At 48.8% G+C, this 21,215-nt stretch overlaps 2 protein-coding genes across 5 annotated transcripts in view; one reads left to right on the plus strand and one right to left on the minus strand.

Annotated features, from left to right (window-relative positions):
• Positions 1-3,215, minus strand: part of KCP (kielin cysteine rich BMP regulator) — a gene marked incomplete at its 5' end in the record, with an annotated part of 60,329 nt that extends 57,114 nt beyond the window's left edge. The window contains one exon of the mRNA XM_081331910.1: positions 3,089-3,215. Coding sequence (XP_081188036.1) covers positions 3,089-3,215 — 127 coding nt within the window. The remainder of the gene's footprint in view (positions 1-3,088) is intronic.
• Positions 279-14,925, plus strand: LOC308670182 (C-type lectin-like). 4 transcript variants are annotated; one of them, XM_081331481.1, is made up of 9 exons: positions 279-436; positions 4,234-4,380; positions 4,479-4,695; positions 5,060-5,244; positions 9,415-9,475; positions 10,225-10,322; positions 11,820-11,963; positions 13,254-13,374; positions 14,726-14,925. In XM_081331481.1, exons 5-9 carry the CDS (start codon positions 9,415-9,417, stop codon positions 14,806-14,808), a joined length of 507 nt encoding a protein of 168 aa, XP_081187607.1. In that variant the 5' UTR covers positions 279-436; positions 4,234-4,380; positions 4,479-4,695; positions 5,060-5,244; the 3' UTR covers positions 14,809-14,925. The 4 variants fall into 4 exon arrangements, with proteins under 4 accessions (XP_081187607.1, XP_081187608.1, XP_081187610.1 ...); XM_081331482.1 differs by having other exon boundaries at positions 4,234-4,695; XM_081331484.1 differs by lacking the exons at positions 4,234-4,380; positions 4,479-4,695; positions 5,060-5,244.
• The last annotated feature ends 6,290 nt before the right edge of the window (positions 14,926-21,215 follow it).

A 21,215-nucleotide genomic window follows, 5' to 3' on the forward strand; every position in this document is an offset into this window, starting at 1 on the left:
GAGGACCCCACAATCCTCCTCCTCCTCCTCCTCTCCACAATGCCCCCTCCCTTCTAGCCCTGATAATGTTACCTAGTAGGGTCATGAAACGTCTGCAAGAAAAACCACCCCGCTCAGAGAGCACCAGAGACCCCACAGTTCAACCCTGAGCTACAAAGTTCCCTTTTCTTGGTTTGAATCCAATGGGAGGGTTGATAAATGTTCCCACGCATGTGTTCTACACCACAAGCGCACAAGCTAAGAGGCAGAAGGAAAGCACCAAGATCAGACAAGGATCCTGTGGGTCTCGTATATCTCACACCTCGGCTTGGAAAGCACACCTGGGCCAACCTTCCAGGCTGTCTCCATACTGAACTAAGACAGTTTCTTAGGGAAGGGAGTCTGCAGGATTAACACCTGAGAAATAACGGGCAAAGCAGAGCCACCAGGATAAAAAGTGAGTTCAAAACAACCCTTAAAACTTGTTGGGGCACGGAACTAATTAAAACTCTGCAAAACAGCAAAGGGGGGATGGGTGGGTGGGCTTATTCTTGGGCAGGGGGGGGAGGAACTTTCATTACAAAATGATCCTCGACTTACGGCCACAATGGAGCCGAACCTTTCTGTTGCTCAGCTCGACGGTTGTTAAGTGAATTTTGTCCCATTTTACAAACTCACACAACAGACCCAATTTTGTGACATTTTTGTGGCAGTCGTCAAGCAAGCGCCATGGTCATTGAGCCAAACCGTGGTTCCTGAAAGACGGCTTTTCACACCAAAAAACAGAAGTAAACGCTGCACTTTGGAGAAAACGCTCGTATAAAATGGGGTCACGTGACGGAGGGATGCCGCAAACAGCCGTAAAGGCAGCCTGGTTGCCAAGGGCTGAATTTGGGTCATGTGACCATGTGGGGGTGGCCGTCAGGACTTTAAATCTGGGTTAACAGTACCCTCAGATAGGCCTGTTAGAACTTCAAACAGCTACGATGTCTCCTCTCTGCCTTTGCAAAATCCCACATACGGGTAGTCTTCAACTTATGACTTAGTCCTCAGCGACCGGTCATAAGGCGAGGACTACCTATATTTAGGATTTTGCAAATGCAAAGAAGACGCCACAGCAACCAACTAGCAGCCAATTCCTCCCAGCCAGCAGCTCAGTGCCAAAGCAATCATCCATCGCAGGGGTCCCCAACTCCCGGTCCATGGACCGGTACCGGGCCGTGGCATGCCAGCAACCGGTCCGCACAAACAAGCAAAGCCCCATCCACGGGATGCAGGTAGATCACAAAACCACACACTCTCCGGTCTGTGGAAAAATCTCTCTCCACGGAGCCGGTCCCTGGCGCCCAAAAGGTTGGGGACCTCTGATCCCTCGGATAGAGAAAGTGCCCAAGGAGGTAGATTTTTAAGGATATTCTCATGGTGGGGCCTGACTGCTAAAACCTTCGTTTGGGTGAAGAACGTTAATTTTTTAAAAAAAAATGTTGAAAAGGCAACAAAAGGGACCCCGTGGATCAGCGAGCAAAGAAAAGGCAGAAGCGTTTTCGTTCCATCTCCTCCTCCGAAAACAAAACTCGAGACTGTGAAGGGCAGGATGCACGGGCAAGCGTTAAACGAGATTTATTTAAGGAGCGGGCTTAATTTTGAATGATGAAATCACACCCCAACATTTCACAAAAACTTGCTGGATGAAAACTTGTGCTGTTTTGGAGAAAACCCGGATGGACCGGTCAAGTTTCAGCTGCCTGGAGGTGAGCAAATATTGTTGCTGTCTGCCACCAGGAGATCCAGGAAGATAGATTACCCAGCAGTCAGTGTGGCATCCACAGCTGGGAGTGATTTTCAGCAAATTGTCAAGAGGCCAGTGTGTTAGCACACACAGGGAAAGCCGTGTCCTAAGAAGCAAAAATCAACATGACTTTTGGCCATGAAAAATAAATCTACCCTATTGTTCAATTGAATCATGTTCTTAGTAGACTGTGGGAGTGCTGTAGACATAATATATCTTGATTTCACCGGCATTTAGGTTACAGGTAGTGCTCAACTTACAATCATTCATTTAGTGGCCAAAGTTCCAACAGCGTTGAAAAAAAGGGGAACCACAACCAGTTTTCACTCTTAACGACCATTTTTCACACTAACGACCCTTGCAACATTCCCCCCTTGGTCACGTGATCAAAATCCAGGCCCTTGGCAACCGACTCACATCTATGACCGTCGCAGTGTCCTAGAGTCATGTGATCCCTCTTGTGATGAGCTGAGTCAATGAGGAAGCCAGATTCACTTAACAACCGTATCACTGACTTAACAACGGCAGCGATTCACTTAACAGCTGTGGCAAGAAAGGGCGCAAAATGGGGGCTAAACCCATTTAACAGGTCTTGCCTAGCGACAGACATTTCGGGCTCCTAAGTCGAGGACTACCTGCAGATTGATAGGAGCGTCCTTTGCTATGCAGGGCTCGGCTGGATGACCTCGAGGGACCTTGGGTATTGTCAAGGACAAGACGCCTGGCCTAAGCAAGCTCCCCAAAGTGGATCCCTCCCCAAGCAATAGATCATCGGGTCGCAGACTCTCCTGATCCCTGTCCCAAAGGCGCTTTTTCCAGGAGGCAACTATACTTTCTTGTTTTTCTTTTTCTTTGAAGACGTGTTTCGCTCCTCGTGCCAGAAGCTTCTTCGGCTCTGACTGGACGGCGGGAGCGAAGCCTCTTCCAAGGAAAAACAAAGTTGCCTCTTGGGGAAAAAAGCCCCTTCTGGGACATCCAGGATCTGGAGGACAGAGAAACTCCAGAGACCCTCCCGATCACTGATTTTCCAAGGATCCGACCCTCCCTTTGGGAACGGAGCGGCGGAGCCTCCAAAGCCAGCGGCAGCCTACCTGAAGCCCCGGCTCTTCCCTTCCCCGCGCTCCCCTCCCCACCCCACCCCCCGCACCCCGCTCCGAAGCCCCATCCCCAGCGGCTCCAGCTGCACGCGAAGCAACCCAGCCCGAAGCCGAGGCAGCGGGGGGGGCGGGTGGGCTGCGCGCATCGTGGAAACCCACGGGTGGATTTTTTTTTTTGGCTGCCCTCCTGCCAGCCCCCCCCCTCCGGAGCCCCCGCGCTCACCGTCGTCCCCGAAGTCCCGTGGCGCCGAGCCGCTGCCCGCGGGGGGGGTCCCGGCGCCCGTCCAGGAGGGTCCCTGCAGGGCCAGCGCCGCCCAGGGCAGCGCCCACAGCTGCCAGCAGCCCCGCATGACGCCCGCCCGCCCGGGGATGCCCGCTCCGCTCTGCCCTCCGCCGGACTGGACGGCTGGGTCGGGGGCGGTCTGGGGGGGGGGGAGGTCCCGCCGCCCCCCTGGCTGCGAGGCCGGGCGGAGCGAAGTCCCGGGGCGGATCGCGCCGAGCTCGAACGGGGACTGGCTCTTGCCCACCTGCCCCTCCCCACCCCACCCTCCGCCTGGATCCCCCTCCCCATAAGCGGGCGCCGGGAGGGGGGGCTGTTTCCCTTAGAGAAGGGGGGGCGCGGGTCGTTGCAACCTCGCCGCCCCTCCCTCTGCCCAGTAGCCCCCCCTCCCGCCCCATTTGCTTGACGGAGCGCCCCGACACCCCTTTTTTTTGGTGTGTGGGGGGGTCTTCCGACGCTGTCTCGGACCCCGCTTGCGTGGTTCGGCCCAAGGGGATGTCGGGGCGCGGTGGAGCCCCGGAACGGGGAAGTAGGGGAGGTCCGTTCCCCGAACCTCTCCCCCCCCCCGGGGATGCGGGCCCCGCCCCTCCGTCGGCTGCCGCCGCCGCCACCTGTCCTGCAGGTGAAGCCGCCACCTGTCCTCACCTGGCGAGGGAGGCGCGGAGGGTTGGAAGAGGCAGGCGAGAGAAAGACTGCGGCGCCACCTGCTGGCCGAAGCGCGGCAAGGCACTTGGCGAGGAGGCAGCTGCGCGTCCCAAGGGTCAATTAAGACCAGATGTTTTGCAGAGCGCCAGGACATGTTAATAAAATAAAATAAAATAAAATAAAATAAAATAAAATAAAATAAAATAAATCTGGGCCAACGCAGGATAGTCTTGGCCCCTCCCTGACGGAGAGCAGCCCCCTTGTAGTTTGCACCAAAAAAACGCACACTTTAAGGAGTGGTGTACGTGCGTAAGCCTAAGTACAGGTATTGCTCAAACTGGCGACCGCATGTGGAGGCCAGAATTTAGGTTGCTAAGCGAGACATTTGTTAAGTGAGTTTTCTCCCCACCCCCCACCCCATTTTATGACCTTTCTTGCCACAGTTGTGAAGGGAATCCCTGAAGTTGTGATGTTAGGAACACGGTGGTAAAGTGAATCTGGCTCCCTCCCCTGTTGGCTTGGCTCGTTGGAAGGTCGCAAAAGGGGATCATGTGACCACGGGATGGTGCGAAGTGCAAAACGTCATAAATGTGAGTCAATTGACAAGTGTCTGGATTTTGATCACCTGACCATGGGGATGCTGCAAGGGTCGTCAGTGTGAAAAACGATGACAAGTCCCTTTTTTCAGGGCCGTTGCGACTTTGAAAGGTCTCTAAATGAACTGTTGTAAGTCGAGGACTACCTGCATCGTTCTTGGTTTGTGGCCTTTGATGGGAGGATTTTCACAACCTGAGCTCACCAATCTGTGCCACAGATCCCACATGCCTAAGCAGGCCAGGCTGTGAATTCAAGTGAGTTCTACTCCCACCTTGGCTGGGTGACTTTAGGCCCATCACCAGGAGACGGTGAGTTCTAGTCCCGCCTTAGGCATAAAAGCTGTCTGGGTGACTTTGGGCCAATCACCGGGAGACGGTGAGTTCTAGTCCCGCCTTAGGCATGAAAGCTGTCTGGGTGACTTTGGGCCAATCACCGGGAGACGGTGAGTTCTAGTCCCGCCTTAGCCGTGAAAGCTGGCTGGGCAACTTTGGGCCAATCACCAGGAGATTGACCAATCCCTCTCTCTCAGCCCAACCTCCCTCACAGGGCTGTTGTTGTGGAGTAAATAGGAGCATTATGTATGTTTCCTGACCTGTGTTAAAAAGTAATAAGGCAGGATAAAGATCTAATAAACAAAGACATGGTGATCTGGTTGTGTGTGTGCCATTACAGAGTCCTGGGGGTGCTTCCAGCGGCTGGTTCTCGGCTTGTCAAGGGCTGCATGCGCACAAAGTTCTTCTCCTGGTCTGTGTTGCAGGCAGGACTGAAGGATCTCCAGATCTTTGGATTCCGCTTCCAGAATTTCTGAGGCATCTTTAGCTGGAAGGGTCCTGGTGAAGCATGAAGCGGGCCAGCTGGTCTGTCTCAACCTAATCTAATTTCCTTGCATTTATTTTTGTCCAAAGGAAGTGGAAATTCCCTTGGGATTTTCACTGAAGACCCCCCCCCTCTCTGAGAGGAGGGGAGGTTTAGGGTTTCATTGGGGTAAAAAGGTCCAGCTAAGGTTTGTCTCCCGAGACTAATGTGGCATCCATGTGAGGTCTCTTCGGAGGCAGGGAAACGTCCTACAACGCACACAAAACTCCACAATGGGTTAAGGAAACACAACTGCAAAACAGGCACGGCCCAGCAATGGAGCGGAGTAGCATCCTAGCTGGCATGGAATTCCAGGATCAGAATAAGAATAGAGCTGGACGGGACCTTGGTGGTCTTCTAGTCCAACCCCCTGCTCGGGCAGGAGACCCTATACCATTTCGGACAAATGGCTGTCCAGTCTCTTCTTAAAAATCCTCCAGGCATGGAGCGCCCACAACTTCTGGAGGCAAGTCTGTTCGACCGATTAATTGTCCTGGCTGTTAGGAAGTTTCTCCTTAATTCCAGGTTGCTTCTTCCCTTAATTAGTTTCCATCCATTATTTCTTGTCCCGCCTTCTGGTGCTTTGGAAAATAAGTTGACCCCTCCCCCTCTTCTTTGTGGCAGCCCCTCAAATACTGGAAGACTGCTATCCAGTGGTGGGATTCAAATATGCGAACACCTGGTTCTCTGTGTGGATGCCGCTTCTGGAAGTCCATTCTGGGCCTGTGCAACAAAAAATGAGCTACCGGTTCTGCCAAACTGGTGTGAACTGACTGAATCCCACCACTGCTGCTATCCTGTCACCCCAAGTCATTATTATTATTGTTAGTTGTTAAATAGCGGGTTCTTTGGCGCAGGAATGAAGACGCGAAGCTGAGTACAAGGTAACTCACAGTTTATTTCGTGCAGAAACTGTACTGGGGAAAAGGCTGCAACTAGCCGCAATATACAGTCTAGCCCCTAGGCGGCAACCAAGAGGTTTGAATCAACCATTGCCGCCTGGAGATAGCCAATTGCAGCACAGGAGACTTGTAGTGTGGGTTGCTGGAGAGCCGTTAGCTGCTCCAGCAACCCACGTGGTATTCCTGAAGAGCCCAGTACATAACAGTTATTGTTATTATTATTACTATTATTATTGTTATTATTATTGTGTGCTGGTATTTTTCTTGGAACTACATAGCAAATATTATGGAGGAGACTGTTGGCAAAAAGAAAAAGGAAAAATAGAAAAATGTCTGCAAACAGGCTGCAAGTCTGAAGCTGCAGCGAAACGCGCAACATAGTCCACGACTTACGAGCACAATCTAGGCCAAAATTCAACATGGCAAAAAGGTCGTAAGAACGGGATGTGCCTTGCTTAGCAACAGACTGTGGTCACAAGTTGAGGAATTGGGTTTACCGAAAGCCTCTGGGGGATTTTCTGCGCTCAGATGGTTCTTCGGCCTCTCCCGGTTTCAGATCCTTTGCTTGAGTGCCTCTTTCTAATGGGAAAGAGATTTCCTGGCGCTGCCAGTAAATTCTCAGATCTCCCTTGCTTCCTGTTGACTGGGGTTATAAATACCCCCTAGCAGCTGCTTTTGCAGTATTTTAAGGGGGGAAAAAAGCAGAATAAAGAAAAACATCAGAAAAGAGACAGGTGAGCGATTCCTACCTTTAACCTGCTTGTATTCTGGAGTTCGTGGCAGCAAAACTCCACTCTTTTTAAGAGCGAAAGGTGAAAAAAAAACTTGCAAAAACTTGAATTCAGGTAGTCCTCGATTTACGACCGCCATTGTGACTAGCATTTCTGTCATTAAGCGAGCTGGCTGTTCGGTGAGCCTCGTGCCTGATTTTTACGACATTTTTTGGAGGGGAGTCACGATTAAGCAAACCGCCTCCATCGTTAAGCAAACCGCCTCCGTCCATAAGTGAATCAGGCTTTCCTCCATTTGACTTTGCTTGTTGGGAAGCCAGCGGGGTGGGGGTGGGGTGGGGTGGGGAAGGTCACAAGTGGTGATCACGTGACTTGGGGACGCTGCAACTGGTTGTTAAGTGTGAGGTCTGGTTGTGAGTTGCTTTTTTCAATGCCGCTGTCAGACGCGTGCAATCCTGGGCTTTCTGGCCACTGATCCGTTTTTCCTAGCTTAACACAACACGCATCCCCACACAATGCACACTCTCCATCTTGATCACGCTCCTTTGCACCACTTCTCAGGGGTGTGCAAAACGCCCCCCCCCCGCCCCACACCCCAAATTCTGGCTTTAAATGCTACTCCGGTTCAAAACCATTTTTCAGCGTCTCTCTCTCTCTCTCTCCGAAAACCTGGCTTCGTTGTCGAATTGCCCCCCTCCCCCCTGACACCGTGGGGCAACCCACAACTTGGCTTTGTTGAAGTGTTGGTGAGTTTCCACAGCTGCTATTTTTATCTGATTTTTTTTTCCGTTGTTGTTGTTTTGGAACTCTGCTTCCTTTGTACTTTTTAAAATTCTCTTTCCGTGGGGAGTCACGTATGGGAGGTGGGTGGTCTATATATGTTTACAAAACAAATGTAAACTTCATGGTCCACTTGATTGGGAAAAGAGAGGTTTTTGCCTTTATACACAGGCAGTCCTCGACCTACGACCAGAACGGAGCCTAGAATTTATGTTGCTAAGTGAGAAATTTGTTAAGTGAGTTTGGCCCCCGCTTTACGACATTTCTTGCTGCACTTGTCTAAGTTTCAAAACTCCCTGTTAACAAGCTGTTATTGTGAACCACTCGCAGAAAAATTATTATGGATTTGACATTTGCCCTGTACACCGCCCTGAGTCCTTCGGGAGAAGGGCGGTATAAAAATATAATAAATAAATAAATAAATAAATAAATAAATAAATAAATAAATAAATAAATAAATAAATTTTTGTTCTGAGTCCTTCCAAAGACCTGGGATATATTATTATTGTTATTGTTGTTATTATCATCATATAAAACTTTTATTCATAAAACATGAAACTCAGTCAACTGAACACTTAAATTGACTGGCACTGATGGTTGACACGGGTTGCTGCCAGCATCTTAGGTATCAACCAGGTATCTCCTTAAAATGTAAGATGTTCCGAGTAGCGCAGTTTTTTTGTAGCTTTGCTGGAGTTATTGCAGGAAGCTGCAATTTCTTGACATGTTTTGCAAAGTTTTTGGACATAGTTCCCAGTGCCCCGATGACAATGGGTATCACTGTTATGCGTTTCATCCATAATCACGCAGTTTCGATGGCCAGGTCGCGGTATTTCATAATTTTTCCCAGTTCTTTTTCTTCGACTCTGGCATCTGCTGGTACAGCCATATCAATCAACTTATATCAATCAACAATCAATCAATCAATCAATCATCATCATCATCTTATTATTATTATTATTATTATTATTATTATTATTATTATTATTATTATTATTATTATTATTATTATTATTTAAAATGAAATAAAAGTTTTTGAAGTTAAAAAGTGACTTTAGACCGGACCTTGCAGATCATGGCGTTCCCCACAATCATGTGATCAAAATTGGGATGTTTGGCAACTGGCATGTACTAAGGACTGTTGCAGCATCTTGGGGTCATTTGATCACCCTCTGCAACTTTCCTGGCCATATCTGGAGAAGCAAGCACCCTGACGGAAGCCAGATTCACTTAACGCCCGTGTACAGCTGCAGTGATTTGTGTAACACCGTGGCGAAAAAGGTGGCAAACTCGGGCATGGCTCACTGAACCGTTGCTTTGCTTAGGGACGGAAACTCTGGCCCCAGTTGTTGCCATAAATTGAGGACCACCTATAGGCTCAGGGAAACGTTGTTGTGGACACAAGATTCAGACAAGAAAGAACGGAGGGAAACTCATCAAGGAGAGAAGCAACCTGGAATTAAGGAGAAGCTTCCTAACAGTGAGGACAATTAAGCAGTGGAACAGCTGGCCACCAGAAGTTGTGAAAGCTCCAACACTGAAGGTTTTTAAGGAGAGACTGGGCAGTCCGTTGTCTGAGATGGTAAAGGGTCTCCTGCTTGAGCTAGGGGCAGGACTAGATGACCTCCAAGGTCCCTTCCAGCTGTATTCTGATTCTGGTTCCTTCCAATTTACAGTATGTGAGGGCTGATGTAGGCCTAGATAATGACACGCTTCAATTTCTCCACTTTTAATTTCTTTTTGTTGTTTCTCCATCCAGATGTGGACCATCTTTCTTGCCTGCGTCGGCCTTTTGCTTCCCGTCTATCTGTTGCACAGATGTGAGTTCCTGCGAGGAGCTTCGGTGCTGCCCAGCTTGAAGGGGGGGGGGAAGGGGCGCTGGGTTGGACTAGAAGACCTTCCAATTCTGTTATTTTGTCCTTAGTTCACTCGTTGTTCACATCTCTGAACCACCCTCCTCCCTCAGAGAAGGATTTTAGGAGGAGCACAGGTTGAAGATTCCCTGTGTTTACATCCCAGCTGTTGTGACTCAGGGCCAGCCTGTGGGTCCGACAGCCGGCTCTGATGTATCGGATGACTCTGAGGGGGAGGAGGGAAACGAACCGGCTGATGATGGTTTGGAGGAGGGAAACGAACCGGCTGATGATGGTTTGGAGGCTTTGCAGAGTCCTCAGCCGGGGACCTCTTCTCAGCTGCGTGAGCCCGAGAGTGCGGAGGAAGATGACCCACAGCTGGCCCTGTTCAAGGACGCCCGACGCAGGAGGCAGTCAAGCAGGAACAAACAAAGAAAGGCTGCAGGACTCCTTGGGAGGAGGCACAAGGAGACCACGCCCTGAGCTCTCTATAAAAGGAGTGTTTGGGGAGGGGCTGGTTGCTGAAAGCAACTTTTCCGCTTGAGAAGACAAGCTCTAGTGTTTTTGTTAACTGCGTAATTAAATCTTGGCAGAAGCCTTTTGGCCTTGGACGCTTTCCAGTCTCTTCTTTTTGAATAGGGGTTGCGAGAAGAGGGCTGGTTCAGAACACCAGCGGCTGAAACGCGGCCCCTAATCCAGGTGCTCTTCTGCCACAGGTGATGCTGAAACGGAAACCTGTCCGCTGGGATGGATGACCTTCAGGGGGACCTGCTATTCGATCTTCTGCCAGAAGCGGACGTGGGCAGAGGCAGAGGTAAGGTGCCCCCCCCCCCCGGTTCACACTCCCGAGTATGAGCTGCAAACCGCATGTGGCAATGAGCCCCCCTGGCCTCCCCCCATTTAAAATCGATATCAGAATATTGGAGAGGTCCCAGGTGCTCTCTGAGCGTGGTGGCTTCCCGGCGGACATTTCATGACCCATCTAGGGAACATCATCAGGGCTAGAAGGGAGCAGGGTTTGTGAAGAAGAGGAGGAGGAGGAAGAAGAAGAAGAACTGTGAGATCCTTGATGGTCTCTGAGCTGGGTTGTTTCCTTGCAGATGTTTCATGACCCAACTAGGTAACATCATCAGTGCTAGGAGGAGGGGGGGCCTGCGGAGAGGAGGAGGAAGACAACGACTGTGGGGTCCTTGGTGCTCTCTGATCTTGGTGGTTTCCCTGCAGATGTTTCATGACCCAACTAGGGATCATCATCAGTGCTAGAAGAGAGAGATTGGTGGGGAGGAGGAGGAGGAAGAGGAGGGCTATGGGGATCCTCTCTGAGCTGGGCTGTTTTCTTGTAGATATTTCATGACCCAACTAGGTAACATCATCCGTGCTAGGAGGAAGGGGGGGCTGCAGAGAGAGAGAGAGAGAGAGAGAGAGAGAGAGAGAGAGAGAGAGAGAGAGAGAGAAGAAGGAGGAGGAGGAGGAGGAGGAGGAGGAGGAGTGTGGGGTCCTTGGTGCTCTCTGAGCTGGGTGGTTTTCTTGCAGACGTTTCATGACCCAACTAGGGAACATCATCCGTGCTAGGAGGAAGGGGGGGCTGGAGAGAGAGAGAGAGAGAGAGAGAGAGAGAGAGAGAGAGAGAGAGAGAGAGAGAGAGAGAGAGAGAGAGAAGGAGGAGGAGGAGGAGGAGTGTGGGGTCCTTGGTGCTCTCTGAGCTGGGTGGTTTTCTTGCAGACGTTTCATGACCCAACTAGGTAACCTCATCAGTGCTAGAAGGGAGTGAGGTTTGCAGAGGGGAGGAAGAAGAGGAGGAGGGGGAGGACAACAACTATAGAGTCCTTGATGCTCTCTTCTCTGATTTGGATTATTGTCTTGCAGACATTTTATGACCCAACAGGGGAACATCGTCAGTGCTAGGAGAGAGGGGTTGATGGAGTGGAGGAGAAAGAGAAAGGGGGGAGGAGGAGGAGGAGGAGAACAATGATGACAAGAAGAAGGGTGTCTGTGGGGTCCTTGACGTTCTCTGAGCTGGGCTGTTTTCTTGCAGACGTTTCGTGACCCAGCTAGGGAACATCATCAGTGCTAGCAAGAAGACAACCCAGCTGAGAGAGCACTGAGAACCTCAAACTGGAATCTCATTTCTGCTGCCAGGCGCTCAAGCCGAAGAGCTGTTCACATGCATTTCCCTGAGGAAATTCGGTTGGGTGGGAATGGATTCCGTAAAGCTCTTCTGCTCTTCTCTTTTCTGACGGGATCCCGGCAAGGTAGGAGCCCCCTTGTCTGGAGTGACTGGAGTAAAACAGCCCGTTCTGATTCCCCTTAGAGGGACTGCCGGAACCACGGCATGCGTGGCCACCTGGCCTCCATTCTTGACGAAGAGGAGACAAAGTACGTGGCCGACTACATTATCTCATTACGCATTAAGAACTTGGGACCCGTTTGGATCGGAATGTTTTACAAGGGAAAGGTAAGCATCTCTCTCTATACACATCACTTTTTAATCAAGTGTGTGTGTGTGTGTGTGTGTGTGTGTGTGTGTGTGTAGGTTTGAGAAAGAGCATGCCAAATTTGATTACTTCCAATCCTGACTTATTTTCTGCAATGTTACCCAGCCTGGCTCATTAGTTGATGATCAAACGGATTGTGCCAACCCAGAATGTGGGTGAATTCAGGACACAGAGTAAAACACGAGTGTTGTTCATGTGGTCCCACCAGAGGTTGAGTAAACAAATGGAGGGATCTTCAGCCCTTTCTGAGTTTTGTTTTGACAAGCCAGGAATAAGTTTGCTGGTGAGAATGTTGGTTCTGTCTCCCAAACTCTGGAAAAGTACTATTAAAGGTCCACATACGTATACAGTGGGGTAGGCTGTATAACTCCCAGGCTACAGCTCAGGCTTCTTCTAGAGATAGTAGATATGAGGAAGGAAGGAAGGAAGGAAGGAAGGAAGGAAGGAAGGAAGGAAGGAAGGAAGGAAGGAAAAGAAAGAAAGAGGGATGAACAAAAAGAAAAATAAGAGAGAGAGGAAGGAAGAAGAAAGAAGGGAGAAAGCAAGCAAGCAAGAAAGGAGAGCAAGAAAGGAGAGGAAGGAGAAAGGAAGGAAGGAAGGAAGTAAAAAAGGAAGGAAGGAGAGGAAGGATAACCGAGGAACGAAAAGAAAGAATAAGAGTGAGGGAGGAAGGGAGGGAGGGAGGAAGGAAAATAGTGAAAGAAGGAAGGAAGGAAAGAAGGAAGGAAAGCGAAGGAAGAAAGGAGAAAGAAGGAAGAGAGAAAAAGAAAAGAAAAAAGAGGAAGGAAAAGAAAGAATAAGAACGAGGGAAGAAGGCAGAAGGCAGAAGGAAGGACAAAAAAGGAAGGAAGGAAGGAACGGAGGAGAGAAAGGAAGGAAGGAAACAAACCACATTATGGAAGTTTCCTCATCCAGGGAAATCTCCCCAACTTTTCACCCAGCAGCAGCAAACTGAGCGCTGATGGTGGATCAGGAGATCTAGAAGACCCAATGTGAGGAATCCAGTTTAGCAAAGACCCACGAAAACCTGCAACTTCAAAGGCCCAGCAAAATGGTGGAGCCTTTTGGATGTCAGGAGGACCATCACTGTCGCTTGGGGTGGGTGGGTGGGGCACGAAGACCCCCTCAAGAGCCGTACTTGAGGAGAGATTGCCTCAGTCGACCTTTTCCCATTTTGCGGAATCATCAAACAATCTGATTCCGGGCGAAGAGCCTCCCGTTCAACAAAAGAGATCTTTTGTCTTTCCCAGAATTCAGCCCAGGGAGATTGGTGGTGGATGGACGCCTACAAAGTTTTTTACTACAATTGGGCCAAAGGGTCACCTAAAGTGTCGGAAAACAGAAAGTACTGCGTCCACTTAATGGAAGAAGGTAAGGCGTCTCCTAGAAAGACGACAGCCTAGCCAGTTCAGGAAGTCCCCGGCTTACGGCCGCAGCTGAGGCCCCAAATTTCCCTTGCTAAGCGAGACAGTGGTTCAGCGAGTTTGGCCCCATTTTGCGACTTTTCTGGCCATGGTTGTTAAGTGAATCTTGCAGTGTATGCCACTCAGCATACACAATGAACAACACAGCAGGAGGCTGAAGAGCAGCTCAGCAGGAGGCTGGACAGCTCCGGGCTATAACCGTTTACGCGGGAAAAGCCTGAATGGCTCAAGCTGTTGACAGCCCCAGGCATGGTCAGCCCTGGCGGGAAGCCAGGGTTTAAATCCATTGGCCACCTGCACTGGCGGGAAGCCCAGGTTTGAATCGATTGGTTGTGATTCACCTGGGCAGGTATAAATAGACGCCAGGTATCCCCTTTGCCCCAGATTCGTTCTGTTCCTGAATAAACGCATCGTTACCCAGCTCTGTGTCCGTCTCTCTGTGAAGCACGCAACTTTACAAATCTGGCTTACCCATTGACTTTGCTTGTCAGAAAGTCGCAAGAAGAGGATCACGTGACACACACACACACACACACACACACACACACCTGGGAGGCTGCAACCGTCATAAATGTGAACCAGTCGCCAAGCATCCGAATTTTGATCACGTGACCATTGGGGATGCTGCAATGGTTGTAAGTGTGAAAAAGGGTCAGTGCCCTCCTACAGTAACTTCAGTCACTAAACGGAGAGTGAACCTCTGGTCTCGGTGATGGACACAGACTGGAGCTTGCAACTAAATGTATTGTTGCAAGTGTAACCGTTACCTCTAGTTGGTCTGATTTGGCTATCCTTACAGAAGCCAAATATATAAAAATATCACAGTTGTATCTTATGATTTACGATGAATATATTTTTATGATGATTACAATCATGATTTATCTCTTGTTGCTCGTATGTACAGAGCGAGCCTCCACACCAGAGACAAATTCCTTGTGCATCCAATCACACTTGGCCAATAAAGAATTCTGTTCTCTTTCTGTTTCTATTCTATTCGTTAAGTTCCCTTCCTAATTGTCTTAATTTGACTTCTGGCATTTAAGACTTCTCCAGATCAGGAGTCTGATAAGGAACCAATCTTAGTAGGCCAAATTGAAGATGCCTAAAAATTTCCCTTACATCAATTGGTTCAAAAGCAACTTTCCTGTAGGTGTCTAGTCTCATTGTGATGAAGGCATAGCTGTATGCAGGAGGGGAAATTGTAAAGATGTGACTGAGGACCCTCAAAAGCTGAACTTGGGGTGCGAAGGCTGAACTAGAGAACAAAGTCTGTGAGACCCTTTTTCTGTGCCTTTCAGAATATAAATACTGGAAAGAAACGGACTGCGGACAGAGACTCGCTCACATTTGCAAGTATGAGCTCAAGTATGAACATCGTTGATCCATCTCGGCGTTCCTCAGATCATGTAGGTTTCAGAAGCATCTGTGAAGATGAAGTGGGACAACTCGCCACAGTCAACTCGCCAAGGCCAACTCGCTGTGGACAATTCAACAATTCAGTTCAATTATTTAAATAATAATAACAATAATAAATATTTTAATTTTGGTCATTCACTTTTCATTTTGTTCCTCCTTTGGCATCTTCTTTAATGATTCTATTCCACTATTTCTTCAGTATTAGATTTTATTAGATTTATATACTGCCCTTTCCCGAAGGACTCAGGGCGGTTTACAGGGCATTTTAAAATCATATCAATATAAAATACAAAGTTAAAAGAGAATTAAAAGATTAAATTATCCCTGAAAATAAAACCCCAGTTAAAATTCTCAGCCTGGGTCAGAGAGCTCAAAGAGCTAAGTCTTCAGGTCCCGGCGGAATGAGCGTAGGTCAGGGGCAGTCCTGAGCTCCACGGGCAGCTGGTTCCAGGTGGTAGGCGCACCCACAGAAAAGGCCCTCTCCCTGGGTGTTGTCCGCCGGCAATCTTTTACCGGCGGCACCCTGAGAAGACCCTCCCTCTGCGAGCACACTGGATGAAGGGAACTTGATGCTGGCAGCAGGTGTTCCCTCAAATATTAGTGTAACTCTAGAGAATCTTTTCTTCAGATAAAGGAACAGACACCAGATGTATGTCCCTAACCGATGGGATCCACAACAGGCCCTGCCTTCTCATCCTGATGGGCCGGGTGGATGAAATAGGGGAGAGGTGGTCCTTCAAACAGCCTGACCACAAGCCATGGATTCCCAGAAGTCTGTCTTTGCCACAGAGCTATCCCCGTTGCCCATAGCTTAGACCCAGGACCCTCTCCAACCATGGAATCGGTAGAATTCTTCAACCAGACCATGAGCCCGTCCTGGTCTTCAGTGCACGTAGAAGTCTGCTTGTGCTATGGAAGATCTCAAGATGTTGTAACTTGGTTGCCCGCTGTCAGAGCTGCCAGCCTGCCATGGACTATGGGGGGAGAGAAACGGACAGGGAGGGGAAAGTGAAACTAATAAAGTTGGTAGAAAAAGGCGTGCTTCTCAGTGGCAATCAGAGTGGGTCTAGGACAATTCACCATGGCCATTTGGCCACCACCATCTCACCGCGGCCAACTCATCGTGGCCAGGTCACCGAAGGACAACATGCCCAGATAATTCAATGTGATAAGTGTTATCCACTGCTGTTTTTTTGGCACTGTTTTCATCAACAAAAATGGAAGTTATGTCAAAGAAACAATGGTGGATACCATTTATTGAGTTGAGTTATTCCACATGGAATTTTCCATGGCAAGATGGCTATGTGGAAATGGCCGAGTCAAGTTGGCTAGGGTGAGATGCTTCCGCTCAAAGTCTTCAAGGTCGTTGCTGTGGGAGAAGAATGCGAGACCATGGCAAAAAACAATTTAAAGGTAAAGGTTCCCCCACACATGCGTGCTAGTTGTTTCCAACTCTAGAGGCCGGTGCTCATCTCCGTTTCAAAGCCGAAGATGTCCTAGGACATCTCCGTGGTCATGTGGCCGGCATGACTAGACGCCAAAGGCGCACGGAACACTGTTACCTTCCCACCGTCGTGGACCCTATTTTTCTACTTGCATTTTTACGTGCTTTCGAACTGCTAGGTTGGCAGAAGCTGGGACGAGTCAAGTTGGCTAGGGTGAGATGCTTCCGCTCAAAGTCTTCAAGGTCGTTGCTGTGGGAGAAGAATGCGAGACCATGGCAAAAAACAATTTAAAGGTAAAGGTTCCCCCACACATGCGTGCTAGTTGTTTCCAACTCTAGAGGCCGGTGCTCATCTCCGTTTCAAAGCCGAAGATGTCCTAGGACATCTCCGTGGTCATGTGGCCGGCATGACTAGACGCCAAAGGCGCACGGAACACTGTTACCTTCCCACCGTCGTGGACCCTATTTTTCTACTTGCATTTTTACGTGCTTTCGAACTGCTAGGTTGGCAGAAGCTGGGACGAGTAACAGGCGCTCATTCTGTTACGCGGCACTCGGGATTCAACCCGCCAAACTGCCGACCTTCTGATCAACAAGCTCAGCGTCCTAACCCACTGAGCCACCGCGTCCCTTTTAAAAAACAATTTACTCAAGTACAATTGGACAATTGTAGAGAATCCTTTTCTCAAATAAAGGAACAGACACCAGATGTACACCCCTGACCACAAGCCATGGGTTCCCAGAAGTCTGTATTTGCCACAGAGTTAACTATCCCCATTGCCCAATAGCCCAGTCAAGGAACTACCAATTCAGGCAAACAAAGTAAACAACAGCCAAATCAAGGTACCACCAAAAAGACTCCCACCAACACTGACAGGGCAGGCTGCTTGTGTATAAACAGAGTGCAAACCCTAATGCCTTCCGGGCACTGATGATGTTAGCTAGTTGGGTCATGAAACGTTTGAAGAAACCAACCAAGCTCACAGAGCATCAAGTACCACACTTGTATGTTTCCTCCTCCTTCTCCTTTCTGCAAACCTCACTCCCTTCCAGCACTGATGATGTTCACTAGTTGGGCCATGAAATGTCTGCAAGTAACCAACCCAGCTCTGAGGGCATGAAGGATCCCTACGTGCATAAGTATCCAGCATTTAACATATTCTTGATGTTCCTCTGTTGACATTGGTCTTCAGCTGAGATAACAACTGAAGCCAGATCGAAGTATGTTTCAAGAGAGAGAGAGACCTTGGAAAATTTTCTTTATATTTGACAAATTACACAGCTTGAGTCTACACTGGCTTAAGATGCCTTAAGTGTTGAGGGATGAACATAGCCAGAAAACTTTAGATCCACCTCTTAATTAATACATTTCAACTCCTGAAGATCTGTGCCCACAGTCTAAATTCTTTTCTAATTACAGAAATGGGGAGAGAAGGGGTGTTAGTGGGGCATTTGACCTTCTCCAAACACAGACCTTGAAGGCAGAACTGTTGTATGATTTGACCTGGCATTTGCCAGGAAGATCTTAGAAACTCTAGTTTAGTAGCATCTGGGCACAGCCAGGATGGTTTGAACCCATCTAGGCAGACCTGGGGCGAGCAACCCGCCTATTACAAGCTTCCAAAACTAGTTAGCATCTCAGGAATTACATTCAGCTGAAATTACCCTGGGTTGTGGGCGAGCAGAGCCCTATCAAAACAACTAATAAGTAAGGAATTGCTAGACACAGTGGGTGGAATTGATAGTCGGCGCCTTTGGTGTTGCCAGCTTTTGAAGGACATGTCCGTAAACATCTTTCACCCACAACTGGGTAACTTTTCAACCCAAGGAACATAGACTCATTTAATCTTTGGACAGCGAGTTTCTGGGCAATATCTTTTCCCAAAGCAACTCATAAGCTGCTCCAACGGGAAGAAATGAAATAGTGTTTCTCCATTTATATTATTTTTATTTAATTATTGAATAAATATGGCACCCATCTGGATGTCTTAATAAAGACATCTAGATGGGTGCCATATACATTTAATAATTAAATAAAACTAACGTATGCGCCACTCATCTGTATTTTACTTTTTCTTATTTATTAAAAGATTATGCCACCCATCTAGAGCCAGTTTAGTCTGGTGGTTAGGGCACCAGGCCAGAAACCAAGGGATGGTGAGTTCCAGTCCTGCTTTAGGTATGAAAGCCAGTTAGGTGAATTTGGGACAATCACCAGGACGCTGTGAGATCTAGTTCCCGCTCAGGCATGAAAGCCGGCTGGGTGACTTTGGGCCAATCACCAGACCGGGAACCCAACATCACCCAGCTGGTTTTCATGCCTAAAGCAGGACTAGAACTCACCATCTCCTGGTGATTGGTCCAAAGTCACCCAGACGGCTTTCATGCCTAAGGTGGGACTAGAACTCACCGTCTCTTGGTGATTGGCCCAAAGTCACCCAGACGGCTTTCATGCCTTAAGACAAGACTAGAACTCACCGTCTCCTGGTGATTGGCCCAAAGTCACCCAGACGGCTTTCATGCCTTAAGACAAGACTAGAACTCACCGTCTCTTGGTAATTGGTCCAAAGTCACCCAGGCAGCTTTCATGCCTAAGATGGGACTAGAACTCCCCATCGCCTGGTTTCTAGCCTGGTGCTTTAAGCACTGGACCTAACTGGCTCTAGATGGGTGGCATATGCATTTAATAATGAAATAAAAAGAAAATAAATGATAAAACACCATTTCATTTCTTCCCATTGGACCAGCTTATGAACTGCATTGGGAAAAGAAATCGCTCAGAAACTCACTGGCCAAAGGTTAAAGGAGTCCATGTACCTTGGGTTGAAATGTGGTGTGTGAAACCTTCTCTTCAAGAAGATTTCTTTAAGAACATGTCCTTCAAAAGCTGGCAACAACAAAGGCGCCGACTATCTATGCCAGCCACCGTGTCTAGCAATTCCTCACTTATTAGATTCTCAGGAAGGACACTGTTCGCCCACAACCCAGGTTAATTTCAGCTGAGCGTAATTTCTCAGATGCCAACTAGTTTTTGTAACTCGCAATAGGGCACGCTCCGCTCTGACCGGCCAGGTTATATAAGTTTCCGCGGGGTGAGCAGAGGAAGAAGAGAGGTGGTGTCCCTTCAGAGGAGTCAACCAGAGATCATCTAGCAGAGGAACAAGTGAGTGGTTCTCAAACTTTGGTCTTTGGGGGGAGCAAATTCTCTTCCCCTTTTCACATCCCCTTGCTGGCAGAAGCAGAGATTGGATGTTCTCCAGCCACCTGCCTCCCAGGTCACTTCCAACCCTGTTATTCTGTTAAATTGGCCTGTAATTATTCCTCCTCCTAAAATTCCTTTTTCTCTTTCTTTGCTTCCCGCAGATGGAGGCCCTCTCGAGTCTCCGTCTCTTCTTAGGTGGCTTCCTGCTGGCTGTCTCCCTTCCACCAGGTAGGTCCGTCAACCTCCCTAAATTCTGGCAGAAGATCCAGCCACATCAAATGGCACGGCTGAAACAGGATAATTGCTCTGGGGGCCTTTTAACATTGTAAACTGTGAGAGGAAACGCAGAGCCCTTCCCGAAGTAAATATTGGTCAGGGCGCTTAGGATGAGAAGCAAGGGAGAAGAATTTTCTTGCCCTTATAAGGCAAAATTCTGAAGTTAGAATAAACTTCCCCGGTTGGAGAAGAGAGAATGTAGGGATATCGACGGTCAATCGCCCTCCGGCGTAACTCGAGAAGCCTCTGCAGAAATACTTCGTCTGAATGCCAGGGCGCACTGAAGGACTTCCCAAAAGAAGTTAGAGAAGGGAGCAAATCTAGTTGCAGGAGGGGACCCCGGGTAGTGCTTAGTTTGCAATCGTTCATTTAGTGACTGTTCAAAGTTACGACAGTGCTGAAAAAAAAAAAACAATTGAGGACCATTTATTTATTTATTTATTTATTTATTTATTTATTTATTTATTTATTTATTTATTTATTTGGTTTATATACCGCCCTATTCCCAAAGGACTCAGGGCGGTTTACAAGGCAAAATTTAAAAACAATCCAATATAAAATTAAAATAAAATTAAATTAAGTCTAGCCGCAAAAATTAAATCACAATTTAAAAACATTAAACCCCTCAGTCCAGACCAGATAGCTCAAAGAGCCAGGTTTTTAGGTCCCGGCGAAATGAACGAAGGTCGGGGGCAGTCCGGAGTTCCGTTGGCAGCTGGTTCCATAGGGCAGGCGCGCCCACAGAGAATGCCCTTCCCCTGGGGATCGCCCGTCGGCAATCCTTGACCGTCGGTACCCTGAGGAGGCCCTCCCTGTGGGAGCGCACAGGACGATGGGAAATTGACGCTGGCAGCAGGTGTTCCCTTAGATAATCCGGGACCATGCCATTTAGGGCTTTATAGGTCATCACCAGCAATTTGAATCTCACCCGGAGGGCAACCGGGAGCCAAAGCAGCTCGCGGAATAGAGGTGTTACATGGGAGTATCGGGAAACCCCCATCACAACTCGCGCGGCCGCATTCTGGTTTTTAACTGAAAAAAAAATACAAAGGCAAGATCAAATCAGGAGCTCCTCTTGATTCAAGTGAAGTCCAATCTACTGGAGCACAGGTCCCCAACCTTTCCGGCTTTGCAGACTGGCGGGGGAGGGGAGGAGGACCTGATTACACGCGAGTGGGGGGCAAGCACGTGCGTACTGTTCCATTTGCACGAGCAGCAAGCGCTCACATGCACGAAAGGGCCCGCCGCTTGCACCAATGGAGCTGTGTGCGTGCTTTGCCTGCCGCTCATGTGGCCCACTTCTGAAAGGCCCACGGCCCCATCCCAGGCTGTGGCCCGGGGTTGGGGGACCCCTGTTCTGTAGGGTGAAAGCTCTTCTTCTTCTTCCTTAGCTGGCATGCCAGGGTTTCCGGAGGAACAGCCACCTGGCTTCTATCACCAATCAGGAAGA

This window comes from Vipera berus (genome assembly GCF_964194415.1).
Source record: "Vipera berus genome assembly, chromosome: 6".
Taxonomy (NCBI): Eukaryota; Metazoa; Chordata; class Lepidosauria; order Squamata; family Viperidae; genus Vipera; species Vipera berus.

What these genes read in the sequence shown, in the direction of transcription:
- LOC308670182 (XM_081331482.1), top strand. Translation starts at nt 9,415, where the DNA reads ATGTGGACCATCTTTCTTGCCTGCGTCGGCCTTTTGCTTCCCGTCTAT. An exon ending in CGTCTATCTGTTGCACAGAT is followed by an intron (nt 9,476 to 10,224) that starts GTGAGTTCCTGC and finishes CTTCTGCCACAG; the next exon opens with GTGATGCTGAAACGGAAACC. An exon ending in CGTCCACTTAATGGAAGAAG is followed by an intron (nt 13,375 to 14,725) that starts GTAAGGCGTCTC and finishes TGTGCCTTTCAG; the next exon opens with AATATAAATACTGGAAAGAA.